We start from the raw sequence: 21,110 nt of genomic DNA, 5'->3' as shown, positions 1-21,110 counted from the left end.
TGGGGAAAATTGCAAATAAAACTATACTCAGATAACATTTTTATATACCAAATTGGCAAAGATAAAAACGTTTACTGAGGTATTATGTCCTGTGGTCAAGATTATGGAAAATAGGCACTGTCATATATTGATGTTGGGAATGCAAATGAAAACAACCTCTATAGAGAGAAATTCGGCAGTGTCTTTCAAAGTTAAAACTGCTAATTTTTTTTATTCAGCAATTTCACAATTTTAGGTAAGTACTGACATGTATTTATTATATGTGGGAAATGATGTGTATTATATAAAAAGATTCACTATAACATTGGTTATAATAACAAAACATTGGAAAGGGCCACTGGTTGCAAATTATACTGGTGCTGGGGGTGCAGAGTTAGAAAATAAAATATGCGTTCATGTACAATGATGATCTTTGGAAAGATTCACAAAGAACTATTAAATGGTTGACTCTGAGGTTGGCCTGGGTAGGTTGAATGGAGAAGAAAAAAAGGAAATATACATTTTATAGGCACCTGTTTATAATATTCCTTTGTGTTTCCTATTTTTTAAAAATTAATTAAAAATGAAAACAACAAAATTTCAGCCATCTTACCTTCATAATAAAAAACAAGACCAATAAACTAGGCCAATGATTTTTTTTAAATCTCTGAGGCAAAAATAATGGATTTGACCCCAAAGTAATATTCCTAATTTTTTAAGAACAGGATATAAGTGCCCACCCTACCTGAACATACCGTACAACCATTTTCCTACCATTTCCAGCAACAACATACTGGTCCTGGGACAAATGGGGTAGTTATTTAAAAAATAAAACAAAATTCAAATAATTTATGTGAATTAAAACAACTCATCATTATGTATTCATAAAGAAACATTACTTTTTTATCTGGATAGAATGGCCGCTGGTTAAGTATCTGGTTGTTGGGGTATCAGAGCATGATTCATATCAGAAACAGGTATAATACAAGATAGACAGATCCAAGGAGAGGAAAAAATTGTGGAAAAAAATTGCTAGCGAAGACCAGGATGAGAAGAAACTGAGGCCACAGAGGGCCTAAAACTCTTCCAATGGAAAGACTTCCCGTATGGTTGTTAACTTTAGGATATGAGTGTTTATTCACTTCTGGAAGACAGACCAAATACTATATTGTTTACTCTTTTTCAATCTTTTCCATTTTTTCCCTCAGTGTTTTCCAGGGAAATGATGATTGTACCAGTCAGTTAATGCCATAATAATAAAATCATAAAATCTCAGTGGAATAAGACTTTGTTTAGTATACTAGTCAGCAGGTTGGCTGGTGATCAGCCCATCTAAGCTGGGCTCAGCTAGAGTGGTTCTTTTTTGCTAGCCTGATATGTTCTTCTCATAGCTCTGGCAGAGAAGCAAAAGGACAAACCCAATTGGACAAATACTTTCCAATCTCCTGTGTCACATCTGCTGACCTCCTGTTAATTAAAGCAAGTCACATGGCCAGACCCAGAGTCTAGAGTTAAGAAAATACACCCTGCCCCCAATGAGAAGCACAGCAAAGGACTGGAACGCAGGGAAGGTGGAACTGGGGCCACTTGCAATCCACCACAGTTACCATCATATTTGCATTTCTATAGGGTCTTAAATGTTTATTTGTGTTTTCCTATGTATTTTGCATTTGATCCTTAGAACAGCTCTGTGAGAATATTTTTATTTTCCACATTTTATAGAAGAACAGAATCAGAAAGTCATTTACCCAAGATCACACAGCTACTTAGCAGTAGAAGGGGGCAGTGGAGGCCTTTTCTGTGCTTTGGTCATAGCTGATCTTTCTTTTTCCTTTGTTTATAGGATACAAATGAAAAACAAAGAAAATGGACAAAGATGACACAGGTAAAGTTATACAGCTCTATACTGGGGTGAATAGGAGATTGTTTATTTCTTATTTTCTAATTACCATCTATCTAAAATGTTGTCATTGTAGTCATGCTTAGAATAAAAAGACAAAATTCACATCTAAATAATTGCTACATTATTGCAAATACCAAGGAAAGGGCCAAAACAAAACAAAGCAAAAACAAATCCACATACACAAAAAAGCAACAGTAACTAAAGGAGTTGAGTCATGTTTTATAGATGAGTAGACTATAGTCATAATTGCTAAAAATTTTTGAACATGTGCTTCTAATAATAAATACACAGCTGTATAAATAATGCACCTTAAAAGACAAATACAATTTTAAGCACATAAATAATATTTTAATAATTTTCATCAGTCTTAATGGAATAATGTCATTAAACACACTTCATTATTTTAAAATTTTTTCATTTGATTTAATGGCATATTAGCTGCAAAAGATACTTCAGAAAGAGCAACACACAATAAACACATAGGGAGAGGTTCATCATTAATGATATTAGATATAAATCTTTATTTCAAATACTCATTTTAATACTACTAATTGGGGGGACAGGGCTGACTTCTTGTCATATCTAATTAACTTTTCATGTTTTTAACCCCATGATGTGGCTGATGAACATCTTCTACTGGGGTTAGAAGTGTAGATTCTGCCATTTGCTTTTCCACTGGTGTTGCGTTTTGGCATTATTTTCAATCCAGTGTTCATTTCACACTATGAATATTTAAGCCACTTACCCACTTGTGAAGATTATTTTAGCTAAAACTAAATCATATAATCCGTAATATTCCTTAATCCAGCATGTGTATATGATCCTCCATCTTAAAACAAAAACCCTCTCTTGAGTCAATGTCCCCTTCCAATTATCACCCCCATTTCTCTGTGCCCCTTTACATCTAAACTCTCAAAAATTTGCTGTGCCCAGTTTCTCTTTTTCCATCATTTCTTGAACCCAGCCAGGTTTGAATTCCTACCATTCCACCAAAATTACATTTTTCAAGGTCACCATTTAACTAGAGAAGCATTAGACACAGCTGCTGGTCACTCCTTCCTTCTCTTTGCCTCTGTGCACAATTTTTTACTTATTTGTCTTTTACTTCACTGACCATATCTTCTTATTTCTTTTACAAATTCTTTATCATCTGCCTAACTTCTAAATATTGGAGGGCTCACACCCTCCAGTGGCTTTATATTTCATTCAGAGAATAAGCTGGTCTTTACAGTAACTTAATAAGGTCCTATATGATTGATCACCCATCCCTCCAGTTCTCTGACCTCATCTACTCCTGTTCTCTTCCAGCCTCTTACTCCCCTCCAGCCACACCTGCTCTCTAGACCAAGAGCACATCACGCATGCTTCTCCCCTATAGATTTGGCTAATTCTTCTGACCATGACACCTCACATCTAGATACCTGCCTGGCTTGCTCACTCACCTTCATATCTCTGCTTCAAGGAAAAACTTCCCCCAAAGTCTTCCCTGACAATTCTATACAAAATAGCATTCCTTCCCCTCACACTCTCCAATATCTATCCCTCTTACCCTGCATAGCATTTGTCACCTTATGTTATACTATGTATTTATTCTCTATTCATTTTTGTCTGTCTTCTACTGGAAATGTAAGCTCTATGACTTTGTGCAGTTCATTCTTGTATCCCCAGGACCTAGAACAGTGCCTGGCACATAGTAGGTGCTCAATAAATATTGAATTAATATGTAATGAGTGCAGGCACACATGCCAATCCATACTTGAATATTAGTAAGGATTAATTTCTTCCTACTTTTTTTAATAAAACAAACAAATTAATATAATTTCTGTTACTTTACCCACCTGATTATCTTCACACTCCCAGGTTATATGTAACCCACTTTAGAAGTTATTGGTCAACAGAAGTGGTTCTCAGTCTTTGGGAGCCTAAGAATCCTTATGGAACGTGTTTAAGCTACAAATTTCAAGGTCTTTCCTTAGAGATTCTGATTCAGAAGATCTATTGTTTGGGTTCAAGAATCTGCATCTACAAGATGATTCACCTTAAGTGGTTTTGATGCAGATGGTCTAGGGCCATAATTGGGAATACCTGATCCATGTATTTGGTAGGTCTTTTATAGCTCATTACTCCAGGCTAAATAAAAATGGAAAAAAAAAAAAAAAAACTACTTTAGCATGCTTCAATCAATTCACACATAGCTCATACACAGAATGATTTAGGTCCCATACTTTCTAGATAAGTGGTTCTCAAGGTTTGGGATTATGAGGACTATCTAGATATAGATAGCTATGTATATCTAGATACCTAGCCTATGTTACACAGTATTGGCTAGGTTATGCAACAGTCAAAGCCAATTCTAAAATCTCAGTGGCTTCACACTACAGAAGTTAGTTTTTACTCATGCAAAGTCCGCTGTGGGTCTGGGTGACTCTCTAGGGAACCTGTCCTCCATGTGTTGGCCCAGCATTGTGAGCTGCTTTGGTCCTATGTTGTCTCTGCAATACATGTCTCCATGATCACCATGTCAGGACAGGTCATCGAGCATTATATGTTCCTTCAGCTTACATTTCATTGGCCAAAGCAAGTCACCACCATGTCCAACCTCAGGAAGGAATGCAATCTTCCCATTTACCCGGAAGTAGAGTAAAATAAGATTTTACTAAACGGTATTAATGTTTACCACAAAGATAAACACTAAGAAACCTTTTGATCCATCACCCCATCTTATATCATCAACCACATACATAATAGTAATTGTTCTTTTAGTATCTGTTATTGTGGGAGGGAAGGAAGGGACAAAGTCAATAATTTCAGTGATGATTTAAATAATTTTGCTTAGTAATCTTAATAGCATCTACATACATTGGAAAGATGAGTTCACATAACTGTATGAGGTATAATTTATAATCTGATTCAGGCAAAGACTGGTATACAAATACATTTATAAACCCCTTTAATAATATCTTTAGACATCATCAGCCCACTACTCTAGGCATTGAGGACCCATAGACACATGTAACTTACCCAGTCCCCTCAGCATTAAAGCCTGCTGTCATCATGTTTTACATAGCAGATAAATAAACCTTACTCTTCTGTCCCCATCCACTGCCCCACGATAACTTTCTAGCTCTCATTTGATTATTGCCATTGTCAACAGCCACTGTGTTGGTGTTAGCCATTACCATCAACCTGAAATTTAAAATGTAATATTATTATAAAATTGATTCTAACTTACAATGAAAAGTTGTAGGAATAGGAAACTGCTTAATTTCTAAGGCAAACTTCTCCACCGTTCCCTGATCATACCTTCTTCTATATCTTTCTCAGTTGTGTTTCAACAATATTGCTCCCTTCCTCTTAAAGCTTCAGTCTTTCCTATTCTGTTAGATTCCTGATCTTAGCCTATAGTTGTTATGAAATCTCCTATATCCTAACAACAACAAAGTCTCTCTTTATTCTGTGTCCCTTTATGCTACTATCCCATCCATTTTCCTTCAAAGCTTAATACTTAATTCTTCTCTGCTGAAAGCACACTGATATTCTTTTTCATTTAATTATGTTTATCAAATTAATCCATGTGTGTAGTTTACAAAGACAAATGAGGCTTAAAACCATGGTAATACTAAAAAGGTTTAATTGTTAATGTAAATATGTTATTGGGCATAGATACTGACCAGTCAGATAAGATCATGAACCAATTATCTTTGCTTATAAAATACCCTTATCACACCCATCCTCACCCTGATTTTCTCCATCCAGAGACAACCACTTTCAAATCATTGCTGTTTTTTCTGCTATTTTTTTTCTTCTGCTATTTATATCAGATTCCTTTATAACAAGTTTATACAAACATTTCTTTTAAACAATTGCCTGGATTTTTAGTCATTCCATCTTCTTCAAAAGTACTAATTCCTTTTTTTTTTTTAAGATTTTATTTATTTATTTGACAGAGAGAGAGATAGAGAGAGCAGGAGCACAAGCAGGGGGAGTGGGAGAAGGAGAAGCAGGCTTCCTGCTGAGCAGGGAGCCCGATGTGGGGCTCGATGCAGGACTCAATCCCAGGACCCTAGAATCATGACCTGAGCCAAAGGCAGATGCTTAATGACTGAGCCACCTGGGCGCCCCTCAAAAGTACTAATTCCTAAACTTTTCTGGGGTCTGTGGGGTGAATTTGCTTTATTCTTATGGCCTTTCCTCATTAGGCCTTTTAGTTCCATCTGGTCTGCTAAATCTATTACCACCAGCCCGCCTGCTTTCCAGCTTTCAAAATTTTGATAACATCTCAAGTCTCTTGTTGCTAGGTGGACTGTGGAGACCTCGGGCCCTGAAGCCTTGATCCAACCCATCCATCTTATCAGCCATCTTGGGCCTGTCTGGTTTAATCTGGCTTGGCTTTTTTTTTGGAGTGCTGCCAGGACAGGCCCCTGACTTCCTGATAGCTGGCCTTGACTTCTTTGCTGGCCTCCAGGCATCCTGTTACAACCTAACTAACTGCCTCTAACAATCTCCCCATTCGCTTTGGGTGTATTGGTTACACCTTATTTTAAAAAATTCCTTTACCCTCACTTTAGTGGACCTTGGAGAGCAAGCAGAGATTTTTTTTTTTTTTTTTACAGATTTATTTACTTATTTGACAGAGAGAGAAAGAGAGCATGAGCAAGAGGAGCAAAGGGAGAAGGAGATAGAATCTCAAGCAGACTCCTCACTGAGCACAGAGGCCCATGAGGGGCTCAATCTCACGATTCTGAGATCATAACCTGAGCCAAAACCAAGAGTCAGATGCTTAGCCGGCTGAGACACCCAGGTGCCCCGGAAGCAGAGACTTTTTTAAAGCCTGTGTTCAGTCTCCCATGTCAAAGCACAAGGCCAATCAAATGGCTACCCTGTACTTCTGCTTTCATTTCTTCACTTCCCATTCTAGCCTCAACTCACCTAAGCCTGGTTTCTGCTTCTAACATTCAACTAAGACTACTTCTTTGAAGAGTCCCAATGATCTTTGTTCATCTAATTCAGTGGCCCTTTTTCAGTCTTCATCCTCTGAAGCTCTCTGCAGCATTAGACACATGGAGCAAAGGACTCCTCTCTAGCAGGGAAGCAAACTCTCTTTTACTTGCTGCACATCTTCAGCTCCTTAAATATAAATTCTCCTCAATGTTCTGTGTTTTTTGGGCATTTTTTCACCATAGCCCTTTCTACCATAGCCCTTAAAGCAAGTCTGAGCTGGGAAAGAGAAGAAGCTTTCATCTAAAATGAAAATCAGAGTTTCAGTGATTACAGAGAACTGGATATTGTAGTTGTTGTTTTACAACTGTTCCTGGGACTAAAAGTCTTAGTTTTTTGTTTTTGTTTTTGTTTTTGTTTTTGCTCTAATCCAAGAATGACTGAAAAGTTATGACACTTGCCCATGTTTCTGTCCAAAGACCAAGAAGAAAATGAGTCCTCAGAAAGGATTTAAAGGGATAAAGCCTAAAAAAATCAAGCTGCTTTCTCCTTGCACCCAATTGGAATGTCTCTCTTTCAATATAAGGGTGATATGTAGAACGGTGACATTTCCTGCTATCAGGGCACTTACAATCTTCTCAGTGGAAGCTATAGGAGCTAAATAATTACAAAAATTTCAACTCTACTTAAAGTGCCACAAAAAAGGTACATGTAACCATGAAAAGTATGTGACTCATAGATTTCTTCAAAGATCAGTGTGTCAAAAACCAGTGTAGTGAATGACCAGTTTGTCAAATTCTCTTGTTTCTGTGGCGATTTAATAAAGTTTACTGAAAAGCATATTCGATGGAATGACTTTCAGAGCTGATGCAAATTTTTGCATAGTCTTAATTGACTGGTTTTCATGACAGTATTTAAAGATTGTTCAATTTGTTTCTGCCCTCACTGGCTATTATTGCAGCTGGAGGACACTGAGAAAGAGAGGGAGACTTGTTGCTGGGGGCTGGGGAGACTAAAGGACGAGACACTCATCCTCTAGATGGGCCAACTAGGGGACGGAGCCAGCACTGGCTTTTTACAACTCATTTTTGACCCACTTGGTCTGTTCCCAGCCCTCCATATATTTCCCCTGGATTCCTGCATGTCTAGTTGGCCTCCTGCCTGTCTGATCTGATCTCCAAGATCTTCCTCAAATGCATATTTGCTTCCTTGCTTAAAGTGGCTCCCCTCAGGACCTGCTCTCTTATCCTCCACCACCCTCCCTTTCTATTCTCCAGCCTCAATCAAGCCTGCTGTTCTCTTTCTTACAGTCCTGCCTAAAGTGCCTACCCACCACCTCCTCTGCCAGAGACTTCTGCTCAGCACCCTCAGAACTCAGCCCAGATTAGCTCTTTCTGGAAATGTGCTGGAGCCTCCTAGTCAGGCCAGGGCCCAGAACACTGTCCTGATGGCATCCCCAGCCCATCTCTATCAGAGAAATTGTCAGTCAGGCTTGCCTGTCTCTCTTTGGGTTGGATAGAGAGTTTTATCCCTCTGGTCCTAGCCTTAGGCCATTCTCTGGCACAGAGTGGTGCTTACTAATTCATTTATTGAGTTAACTAATAAATGAGCTAATAATCTGTCTTCCAAGCTTTAGAAACACACCAGATATCCCTTTTCCACAAAGTATTTCCAGATGCATGTCCTTCAGACACTTCATACTCAACAGGTCCCAACCAAATTCATAATAGCATTTATACATCTTCACCATCACTCAACCTCAAAACCTAGGACCCACCCTCAAACCTACATGGATTAAATTGTCCACTCCTATTGCTTTTGCTTGCTTGAGTGTCTTTCCAAACCATTCTCATACTCCACTGCTGCTGCCTCTTACAGTTTCCTGACCAGTGACCACCCCATTTGAAGCATACAAAACCCCATATGCCCATCAGTTGGGACTGCTCATGATTCCCTAAATACATTCTGCACCATCCTTCCTGTGTTTTGCTAGCACCAGCCCTCTGCTAGCATCTGTCCTTCCTCACCTTGCTCAAATGCTACCACCTCCATGAGGCCTTTTTAAATTCACCTAGAAAGACTAACTCTCTTCCACTCTGGTTCTCCAAGAGTACTGTGTTGTATTGGTACCACTGCTATATCAATTACCACAATCTGCCTTGTTCCCCAGCTATTATGTTTCTATCTTTTTTTTAAAAAATATTTTATTTATTTATTTTTGACAGAGAGAGAGAGAGAGAGATAGCAAGAGAAGGAACACAAGCAAGGGAAGTGGGGGAGGGAGAAGCAGGCTTCCCGCCGAGCAGGGAGCCTGATGTGGGGCTTGATCCCAGGACCCTGGGATAATGACCTGAGCCAAAGGCAGACACTTAACGACTGAGCCACCCAGGCGCCCCTTATGTTTCTGTCTTATTGCCTAGATATCAAGCCCTTGGAAGACGGAGCCCATGTACGTTCATCTTAGAGAAACTTTATACACAGCAGGAGTTTAATAAATGGTTTTGCATTTATTAATAAAATTAACCAATTTCATTCATCAATTCATTCCACAAGACTATATTTAGCACCATTTTTTTTACTTCTTAATATGACTTATGAGATTCATTGATTTCTTCCAAGGCAGAATTTTATGTTGGCTTTAGGATAATAATAGCTCCCATTGATTTCATGCCTAGTACCTGCCAACCATTATATGTATATAATTTCTAATCCTTGCAATAGCCCTGCAAAATAGAAGATATTAGCCCCATTTTCCAGATGAGGAAAGACACAATTCTTGATGGTAGGTAACTTACCCAAGGGCATGTAACTGTAAGTACCCAAGCTAGGACTAGAAGTCAGGTTTGTGATTCCGTAAGCCACTACACCACATCACCTCATCTATACTGTGGGGTAGGTGAGTCTGTTTTGTTCCTTTCCTTCACTTAATCAACTCCAAAAAGAAGATTTTAGTTTGTTAGTGTTTATTTTGTGTTTTACAGCTCTCTTCAACATTAAACACACCTCAAAAGGATCTGGTAGACGAAAAGTGCTTAACTGAAAAATACACACATCTCTCCTGCAAGAAAGTCTTCTGCCAACCATGGCAGAAATGCATCGACAGGACCTGTGTTTGTAAACTCCCTTATCAGTGCCCAAAGAATGGTACCCCAGTGTGTTCAACTAACGGGAAAACCTACCCAACTTACTGTCACCAAAAGAGTTATGAATGTCTTCATCCAGGAGCAAAATTTTTAAATAACGGAACATGCACAGCTGAAGGTAGGAAAAGCCTAGTTGAATCTATGATGTAAGAAGGAAATTGTTTACCATACTTTCTATTAGAAAATAATTTTGCTATGAAATGTTATGATGACAGTTCAGAATTCCCCTCTAGACCCTCAATTGTAATTGTGGTGCTAATTAAGAAATTAGTCAGCCTTTGAGACCACAGCACAAGGCCCTGAGGCCAGTCCTTCCCTTTAGTGCCTGTGCCATTCTCTGCTGCTCAGGCCTTCAAAATTATCCCACCCTCACTTCTACTTGCCTAGCAGAACTATTCCCAGAGCCATTGAGTTGGTTCAGAACCCAGTGAACAAGTCTTTACGTGAGATGGATACTGATGCACCTCTGGACCTCCATCTCTAGTAATTTCTTCCAGCATCCATCCCACCAGCCCCTACCCCTAGGGAGCCCCAACCCCATTGGCCCTGATCTAAGGGGAGCTCGGGCCACTGCTGACCTAGGACATGCTCTAACCTAGCAAACTTGGCACATCAGACGAAAGAGCTTGTCTACACTCCATCCAGGTTCCTAATGCAGTGAGGAGGCTGGGATGCTGATAGGTGGATTTGTGGAGTAGTTAAGGTTAGGGCTTTCACTGTCAGATTTAGTGGCAAGCCCCTCCACCCCACCTCGGTTATTGACAAGCTATGTGACTGTCAGACCCCATTTTCCACATCGGTAAAATGTGAGTAACACTAGTTCCTAACTCACAAGACCCTCATGAAAATTAAATAAAATGATGTATGTAAAAGTCTTCGCACAGTGTTTGGCACACAAAAAGAGCTCATGAAATTTTATGCTAGCAAACCTCAGGCTTATCTTCTGATATCAATTATCACAGGCATTTCATGAACTGATAAAAAATACTCAAAACAGGGCGCCTGGGTGGCTCAGTTGGTTAAGCGACTGCCTTCGGCTCAGGTCATGATCCTGGAGTCCCTGGATCGAGTCCCGCATCAGGCTCCCTGCTCGGCAGGGAGCCTGCTTCTCCCTCTGACCCTCCCCCCTCTCATGTGCTCTCTCTCTCATTCTCTCTGTCTCAAATAAAAAAAAAAAAAAAAAAAAAAAAAAAAAAAAAATCTTTAAATAAAAAAAAAAAATACTCAAAACATTCTCTTTTTTAAAGATTTATTTATTTATCTGAGAGAGAGAGCATGCAGTGGGGAGGGATAGAGGGAGAGGGAGAGAAAGTCAAGCAGAGTCTACGCTTAGTGAGGAGCCTGACCTGGGGCTTGATTTCACAACCCTGAGATCAGGACCTGAGCTGAAACCAAGAGTCAGGCGCTCAACTGACTGCCACCCAGGCACTCAAAACTTTATTTTTAAAGGTACCATGACATATCCTGGCACACAGTAGCCTAAATATCTGTGTGATGCTGAGTGAAGATCTTGAAGCACTGTGGAACAGGAAGAAGAGAGCTCTCTACCGCCTGTGGGAAAGAAGGGAAGCAATAATGGAGATTTTGTCAGCAGCAGACTTTTGTTCTCTTGAGGCATTAAATGCCTTAAATATATGAGAATACATAAAACTTTTTTACATCCTAATTATTTGGCTTGCTCTGAAGACTTGGAAGTGAGATCAATATGGTAGCTTCCAATTCTTGGCTTCCCCACTGGAGTGAGCAACTTAACCTCATGTGTAAAAGTGGAGGATAAATATCAGTGTAGTCTTCACAGCATTGCCTTATGAAATAATTGCTTACTATTATTTATGAAAACCTTCATGGTGTTCAATGTTAATTTGAAATTATCTCTTTTGTTATTTTAAAGGCTTTTCATCAAGAGGAGAAATGGTGAATGCCTAAATATTGCTCATTCTTTTGGTTTTTTTTAAATTTTAGGACAATTTAGTGTTTCCATAAAGTATGGAAATATCACTTCAGAAGGAATTGTTGAAGTAAAACTTGTAGACCAAGATAAGAAAATGTTCATATGTAAAAAACCCTGGAGCATGACAGAGGCTAATGTGGCCTGTTTTGACCTTGGATTTCAACAGTGAGTGTTTGTGTCAGTGGATTTTCCCAGGATTGGTTTTATTGTTCCAACTATTTGTTTGTTTCTTTTTTTCTAAGATAAGATTTCTTTTTTTTTTTAAGATTTTATTTATTTATTTGACAGAGAGAGAGAGTGCACAAACAAGGGGAATGAGAGAGGGAGAAGCAGACTCCCCGCTGAGCAGGGAGCCCAATGCAGGGCTCCATCCCAGGACCCTGGGGTCATGACCTGAGCCGGAGGCAGATGCTTAACCAACTGAGCCACCCAGGCACCCCAACTATTTGCTTTTTCATTACCCAGTCTTTCTCTGCCTTAATTTCCTCATATTTAACCTGAGAATATAACTACTTGCCTCATAGCACTGTTATGAGGATTAAATATGTTCATGTTTCACCAGCACTTAGAACACCACTGAGCACAGAGCATCTGTAAGTTTGTTTAAGTATCTGGATATGAATCCTCTGCAGTTCCAGAGAGTTGTAAATATGTTCATTACTATCTATCTCTGCTTGTCTATAATTATGTCCACTTTTTCATACCTAATATTGTCTATGCCTTCTCTCTTTTTTCTTGATCAACCTTGAAGAGATCTATTTGATTGTGTTTTTGACTTTTATATTTTATAGGCAAACTGTCTCTTGTTACTTTCTCTCAACTTCATTAAGTTTTGTTGTTCCCTTTGGCTCTCTCTCTTCTTTTCTTTATTGTATTTTTCCTAATTCCTTGAGTTAAATGCTTACTTAACTCATTGATTTACAACTTTTCTTATTTCCTAATGTAAGCATTTAAGGTACAAATTTCCCTCTAGATAATGCTTCATCTGCATGCCATAAGTCTCAGTGGCATAAAAGTGGTGTTTTATTTATTGTTCAATTTGAAATACTTTTTGATTTTCAGTATAATTTCCTTTTTTGATTTAGAAGTTTCTTTTTTACTTTCCTAATGAATATATATTTTCTTTCAGTTAACTTTTTGTTATAGATTTCTTATTTAATTGTACTGTGGTAAGAGAATGGTCTCTATATGATGACAATTGTTTAAATATTTGTTGACACTTGCTTTGTGCTGAGTATATTTTATTTATTTTGTGCTGAGTATATTTTAAATGTTTCATGTGCAGGGTTCTATATAATAAATATGTTGTCCATTAAAATAAGTAAGCTTGTTAACTGCTTTGTTCAAATCTTTTCCTGTTTATTTACTTACAAGCTTTCTATCTTTATCTTTTAAATGTGTCCTTTATAAACACCGTGTATCTAGATTTTTTTTAAAAAATCCAGTATGACAATAACTGTCTGAAGAGCTTAGTCCACTTACATTATTGTGATTATTTACATTGTTGAATTTATTTTCCCTATCTTATTTTAGTATTATTATTTACCCTGTTTTTTCTGTGTATTTGTTTCTTCCTTTTCTAATTTCTATTGGGTTAATAAAGTTGTTGTATTTTTTAATCCCCCAGCCCCCTCTACTTGGTTTGTAAACTATATACATCCTATTTCTGTTCCTTTAGTGGTTATCTTCACATTTATACCATGAATTCTTCTTTTTTTTTTAAAGATTTTATTTATTTATGTGACAGAGAGAGACACGGCGAGAGAGGAAACACAAGCAGGGGGAGTGGGAGAGGGAGAAGCAGGCTTCCCGCGGAGGAGGAAGCCCGATGTAGGGCTCGCCCTGATCCCAGGACCCCGGGACAATGACCCGAGCCAAAGGCAGACATTTAACGACTGAGCCACCCAGGCGCCCTTATAATATAAATTCTTGAATTAGGAAGTCCTCACCCTCTTAGGAATAATATAAGGAATGTCACTATTTTTACCAAGTTTCCAGCATTTAGTTCCACATTATTTTTATATATCCCTGAAGTTAATTGCTATCATTATATAATAAGTTATTATTATTACTGCTGTTCAGCTAGTGCTTACTCAGATTTATTTCATGTTTACCAACATCTTGTTTTGTTACTGCTTCTTGCATCTCTCAACTTTATTCTAAATTCAGTTTCCTTCTTCCTAAACCACATCTGCTAGTAGTTCATTAGTGAGAGTATCTTATTAAATGGAGCCACAAGATATTTGTGATTTTTGACAGTTTGTGACCTACAACCTATAATTCATCCTAATGGGAAACTCTCTCCATCTTTGATGTCCCAGTATTTTGCTCTTATCATATTTTGTATGAGCTAATGGACAGACTTCTCTTATTTTATTTTATTTATTTACTTTTAAATATTTTATTTCTTTTTTGAGAGAGAATGAGAGAGATCACAGAGGGAGAGGGAGAAGCAGACACCCCGCTGAGCAGGGAGCCCGATGCAGGGCTCGATCCCAGGACGCTGGGATCATGACCTGAGCCAAAGGCAGACACTCAACAAAAGCCACCCAGGTGCCCCCAGACTTCTCTTATTTTAGCCAGTGGGTATTTCCCTTACTTCTTTAAGAGCTCATTGAGCCCCTCGTCAGGCTCCCTGCTCAGCTGGGAGTCTGCTTCTCTCTTTCCCTCCACTCCACCTGGCCGCTCATGCTCTCTCTCTCAAATAAATAAATAAAATCTTAAAAAAAAAAAAAAAAAGAAGAGCTCATTGAATGCATTTTATCTACTATTTTTAGGTAATTTTAAATGGAGAGGTTTTTTTCAAATTATTTACCTATGAGATTGCCCCAATGGCTCTCATATGTTCTCATATTCTGATGCTGTTTGGCACAGTTTTATGACTCCTTTTTATCATCATTATTGATCTGAAATCATTAAAAATGCCTTTCTCATTCCCTTTAATTATTTTCTTTTTGCCTTTCATTATAATTGATCTAATATTTATATTGCCATTATTGCTTTGTTATTGTTTATATTTACCTGATACATCTTTGCTCAACTTCTTATTTTTAACACCATTTCCTTCTAAAGAGAAGCAGGGAGCCATTGAATGTTCTAGAAGAATAGTTTACTGTAACTCATCATCTCTAGTATATTGAGTCATGGAGGTAGCACAAATTCTGAACAAATTTTGAAATCCAAGCAATGGCATATAGATGCCAAAATATCACCTCAATACTGTCAAGGCTGAATTGAGGACATGGCTTGGCATAAAAACAAAATGAACCTGCTATAATTAAACCAACTTAACCTCCCAAATTCTAAGCAACAATGGGGCCAACCAGGTAAGCCTTACAGCATGAGGCATGTGAAGAGGTCCCCAAAAGGAAAGATGGAAAAGGTGAGCTAACCTTGCCTGATTTATAATTCTAAAATTCCCTGACTGATTATTCTACTCCCTTTCCTTGAGCAAAAAGGAATTAAGAGATGGAGAGAAGCCAAGAATGACTCATCTCAGGTTGGAAGGAAACATCAAGAGTGTGGAAGAAGGAGTTCTCCTTAACAAGAAACAGACAAGAGGAAACTAATATTTGCTGAGTGTTTGCCACGTTTGTACTCTGGCTAGCCAATTTAAATTGATTGTTTTAATTAATCTTTACAAAATTAGCTGAGATTATCATATTCCCTTTTACAGGTGAAGATACTGAGGCTCAGAGAATTTAAGCATCTTGTTCAGTGTATCACCCGTATGTAGAAAATTAGAGGAAATCACTTTAGTTCCTTACCTCCTACAGTAAGGTTATAAATGCAAAATACTAATCATTCTACCCTAATGTTTCATTTATTCTATTTGTAGAGGTGCTTTTGATATTCAAAAAAAGTTTGAGGTTCCTGAAAATCTCTATACAAATTCCACTGAATGTCTCCAAGTGCATTGTCGAGGATTAGAGACGAGTTTGGCTGAATGTACTTTTACTAAGAGAAGAACTAAAAGTGACCAGGATTTCGCTAGTGTGGTTTGCTACACACAGAATGCAGGTTGGTAGAGTACTTGCCTGAAACTTCAAAGCTTCCTTCAAAATTGTTTATTGCACACCACATCGGTAGTAAACAAACAAATTTAGGCTTTAGTAAACAAACAATTTAGGCTTTAGAACCTAAATTGGTGCTTTTCCTCTATTGTACCGTTTTGCATTCAAATATTACTTCTCTCCAGGTTCCTACATGGGGAGCAAAGTTGCCTGACTCCTCTATGCTTGCTAAAACATCTGGATTAAAGTTAATACCACAAACATAAGTAATACAAACATCAGAAGAAACCTCAATATCTCCTTTGAGAGGCCCAGCCTACACACTTCAAAATGTCTTTAAAATATTTAAGTGACCACAGTCTCAAGACAGTCACTGCCACTTTCCTCCTCGGTCCTGACATGGGAATATTTTAGTCGTACATAGGGTTTTAAAGGCTAAAGCCTTTTTTGGTGCTAAAAAAAAAAAAAAAATACCATCAAAATATAAATTGCACTGCCCAAGTAAGTCATGGGATAGAAGTGAGGATTCGTGCAGCAGTTCGAAAGGAATGCGTGAACACCGGTGTTTGCCGATGTGAGCAAGGGCCCGTGATCCCTGAGCCCCCTCCCCCAACCTCAGCAAGTACAGACCTCCGCAGTAAATACTGGTTTTCAGAGATAACGAAAGGGCCTCCATAAACCAGCATTGACATTTATTTTCCTTATTAACCGTATATATTATGTTGATGTTACCAGTACGTTTTATATCATTTTCTATTTGATGCCTGACTTTATCTTAATGTCCTCATTATTCCAAATGTGATCGGGATGTCACCTACAACTCCATAAATAAATTTCACAAAGAGAATTCCTAATTTACAGCTCCTCTAACAAATGACTCCTTTCACTGTGTGAACGGGAAATACATTCCCCCAAAGAGAGCCTGTAACGGTATCGATGATTGTGGAGACCAGAGTGACGAACTGTGCTGTACAGGTAATAGAAGCGCCCCCCCCCCCCCCCCCCCCCGCATTTCAGAGTCTATCCTATTGGATTTTAAGTATGAAAAATAAAAATAAAAACCTTCTTCTACTTATGTTTGTGTAGGATGCAGAGGCAAAAGTTTCTTCTGTAAATCTGGTGTTTGTATTCCAAACAAATATAAGTGCAACGGTGAGGTGGATTGCATTACAGGAGAAGATGAAATTGGTTGTGAAGGTAATTAAGGTTTTGTGTTATGTTTGTCCATTACTTGATCTGGGGACTCTGAAACTTTCTTTTAGGTAAATTGTAATCTTAAGTGGGTATAGGGGAGTGTTAGCAGTAAGAGTACTACTGAGTGGGCATTCGAACAACTATGGAATGTTCTCTCATATTTTCATTTATTAAATACATTTGTTATTTCAGAACTTTTTATCAGAAAAGCTCCCACATAACAAAAATAGACAGATTATTAGAATGAACCAAGATGTGCCTCTCTCCCAGCTTGAACAATTATCAATATTTTGCCAGTCTTGTTCAGCTTATTTGAGTATTTTATTTTATTTATTTTATTTTTTTAAAAGATTTTATTTATTTATTTGACAGAGAGAGACACAACAAGAGAGGGAACACAAGCAGGGGGAGTGGGAGAGGGAGAAGCAGGCTTCCCGCGGAGCAGGGAGCCCGATGCTGGGCTCCATCCCAGGACCCTGGGATCATGACCTGAGCCGAAGGCAGATGCTTAAGGACTGAGCCACCCAGGTGCCCCTTGTTTAAGTATTTTAAAGCACATTTGAGATATCATGTCACTTCACCTACATACATTTCTAATGATACAAACATGTTATACATACACAATATATTCTCATTAGTATCCTAATAATAATAATTCCCTAACACTGCTTAATAACAGCCCATGTTCAAGTTTTCCCAACTGTCTCAAAAAAGCTTTTTTAAAAGATTTTATTTATTTACTTATTTATCTGAGAGAGAGAGAGAGAGAGAGAGAGAGAGTGAGCAGGAGGGACAGGGAGAGAGAATCTGAAGCAGACTCCAAGCTGAGCCCAGAGCCCTATGTGGGACTTGATCCCACAACTGTGAGATCATGACCTGAGCTGAAACAAAGAGTCATCTGATGCTTAACTGGCTGATCCACCCAGGCACCCCTCTCAAAAATGTCCTTTTAGAACGGTGTGTTTGAATCAAGGTCCAAAACAGTCTAACATTCTATTTGATTATTAAGTTTTTAACGTATCCTTTATTCTTAAAGAATTACGCTTCTCGGCCTTTTGGGTAAGATCAAGTGTAAGAGTTACCCACCTGGAAACACAATGGTCCAATATCTTTGGGACACAGCAAAAGCAGTTCTAAGAAGGAAGTTTATACCAATTCAGGCCTATCTCAAGAAAGAAGAAAAATCCTAAATAAATAATCTGACATCATACCTAAAAGAACTAGAAAAGGAAGAACCAAAAAAGCCCAAAGTTAGTAAAAGGAAGGAAATGATAAAGATTAGAGCAGAAATAAATGAGATAGAGACTAAATAAAATTAAATTAAATTCAACTAAAAATGCCAATGAAACCAAGAGTTGGTTCTTTGAAAAGATAAACAAAATTGATAAATCTTTAGTCAGAGTCATTGAAATAAAAGAAAGAAGAGTCAAATAAATAAAATCAGAAATGAAAAAGGCAAAGTAACTGACACCACAGAAATACAAAGGATTATAAGAGACTATTATGAAAATGATATGGCAAAAATTTGGACAACATAAAAAGAAACTGATAAATTCTTAGAGATATACAATTTTCCAAAACTGAACCAGGAATAAATAGAAAATCTGAACAGACTGGTTACTAGTAATGAAATTGAATTGGTAATCAAAAAGCTCCCAACAACAAAAGTTCAGTACCAAATGGCTTTACAGGTTAATTCTACCAAACATTTAAAGAAGAGTTAATACCTATTCTTCTCAAACTATTCCAAAAAGGAAGAGGAAGGAAAACTTCCAAATTCATTCTACATGGCCAGCATTACCCTGATACCAAAACTAGACAAAGACACTACAAAAAAAGAAAATTACATATCAATATCCCTAATGAACATAGATGCAAAAATACTTAACAAAATATTAACAAACCAAATTCAATGATACATAAAAGGATCATTCACCATGATCAAGTGGAATTTATTCCAGGGATGCAAGAATGGTTCTATATCCTCTAATCAATCAATGTGATACATCACATTAACAAAATGAAGGATAAAAACATATTGTCATCACAATAGATTCAAAATAAGAATTTGACAAAATTCAATATCCATTCATGATAAAAACTCTCAACCAAGTGGTTTAGAGGGAACATACTTCAACATAATAAAGGCCATATATGATAAACCTACAACTAACATCATACTCAATGGTGAAAATCTGAAAGCTTTTCCTCTAAGATCAGGAACAAGACAAGGATGTCCACTATTGCCACTTTTGTTCAACATAGTACTGGAGTCTTAACAATCAGACAAGAAAGAGAAAGAAAGAAAGAAGAGAAAGAAAGAAAGAAGAAAAAGAAAGAAAGAAAGAAAGAAAGAAAGAAAGGAAGAAAGGAAGAGAGAAAGAAAGAAAGGAAGAGAGAAAGAAAGAAAGAAAGAAGGTAAGAAAGGGCATTTAAATTTTTAAAGGAAAAATAAAACTGTCCCATTCGCAAATGACATGATACTTTACATAGAAACTCTAGGGGTGTCTGGGGGGCTCAGTCAGTTGGGCATCTGACTCTTGGTTTAGGCTCAGGCTATGATCTCATGGGTCTTGAGATGGAGCCCTGCGTTGGGCTCTGCACTCAGTGGGGAGTCTACTTGAAGATTCTCTCCCTCTGCCCCTCCCCACCTCAAATAAATAAATAAATCTTTTTTAAAAAGAAGAAAACTAAAGACTCCACAGAAAAACTATAAGAACTAATAAATAAATTCAGTAAAATTGCAGGATACAAAGTTAACATTCAGATATCAGTTGTGTTTCTATATACCAGTAACAAACTGTCAGAGAAAGAAATTAAGATAATAATCCCATTTACAACTGCACCAAAGGAATAAAATACCTAGGAATAAATTTAATTAAGGAGGTGAAAGACTTACACTCTGAAAACTATAAGACATTGATGAAAGAAATTGAAAGTGACACGAATAAATGGGAAGATATACCATGTTCATGGATTAGAAGAACAAGTATTTTTTTAAATGTCTATACTACCCAAAGTAATCTACAGATTTAACACAATCCCTATCAAAATATCAATGGTGTTTTTCACAGAACTAGAGCAAAGAATCCTAAAATTTGTATGGAACCACAAAAGACCCTGAATAGCCAAAGCAATCTTCTTTTTTTTTTTTTTAGATTTTATTTATTTATTTGAGAGAGAGAGCACATGAGAGGGGGGAGGGTCGGGAGGGTCAGAGGGAGAAGCAGACTCCCTGCCGAGCAGGGAGCCCGATGCGGGACTCGATCCAGGGACTCCAGGATCATGACCTGAGCCAAAGGCAGTCGCCCAACCAACTGAGCCACCCAGGCGCCCAAAGCAATCTTGATAAAGAACAAAACTGGAGGTATCACAATCCTAGATTTCAAGATATACTACAAAGCTATAGTAATCAAAATATTATGGTACTGGCATAAAAGCAGACACATAGATCAATAGAACAGGATAGAAAGTCCACATGCTTACATGCTTACATGCTTGATGCTTACATGGTCAATTAACCTACAACAAAGGAGGCAAGAATACACAATCTAGAAAAGAGTCTCTTCAATAAATGGTGTTGGGAAAGCTGGAAATGTACATTCAAAAAAATGAAACTGGACCACTTTCTTACACCATGCACAAAAATAAACTCAAAATGGATTAAAGACATAAATGTATGTTAATTAATTGAATTTAAATTAAAAAAATAATAAAGACCCAAATGTGATACCTGAAACCATAAGTCTCCTAAAAGAGAACATAAGCAGTAATCTCTTGGATGCCAGCTTTAGCAACATTTTTCTAGTATGTCTCCTCAGGTGAGGGAAACAAAAGCAAAAATAAACTATTGGGACTAAAACAAAATACAAAGCTTTTGCAGAGCAAAGAAAACCATCAACAAAATAAATAGATGACCTATTGAATGGGAGAAGATATTTGTGAATGATATATCCAAAATATATAAAAACTTATACAACTCAACATAC

General features: G+C 37.6%; 1 protein-coding gene across 2 annotated transcripts in view; it reads left to right on the top strand.

Moving 5' to 3' along the window:
* Positions 1–21,110, top strand: part of CFI (complement factor I) — a 70,810-nt gene that overhangs the window by 26,317 nt on the left and 23,383 nt on the right. For both annotated transcript variants that reach the window (XM_078069072.1, XM_078069071.1), the window contains exons 2-7: positions 1,823–1,864; positions 9,802–10,081; positions 11,926–12,079; positions 15,753–15,934; positions 16,789–16,902; positions 17,014–17,124. In XM_078069072.1, coding sequence (XP_077925198.1) covers positions 1,823–1,864; positions 9,802–10,081; positions 11,926–12,079; positions 15,753–15,934; positions 16,789–16,902; positions 17,014–17,124 — 883 coding nt within the window. The remainder of the gene's footprint in view (positions 1–1,822; positions 1,865–9,801; positions 10,082–11,925; positions 12,080–15,752; positions 15,935–16,788; positions 16,903–17,013; positions 17,125–21,110) is intronic.

This window comes from Halichoerus grypus, chromosome 3 (assembly GCF_964656455.1).
Source record: "Halichoerus grypus chromosome 3, mHalGry1.hap1.1, whole genome shotgun sequence".
Lineage (NCBI taxonomy): Eukaryota > Metazoa > Chordata > Mammalia > Carnivora > Phocidae > Halichoerus > Halichoerus grypus.
This window is presented reverse-complemented; position numbering and strand designations above follow the sequence as displayed.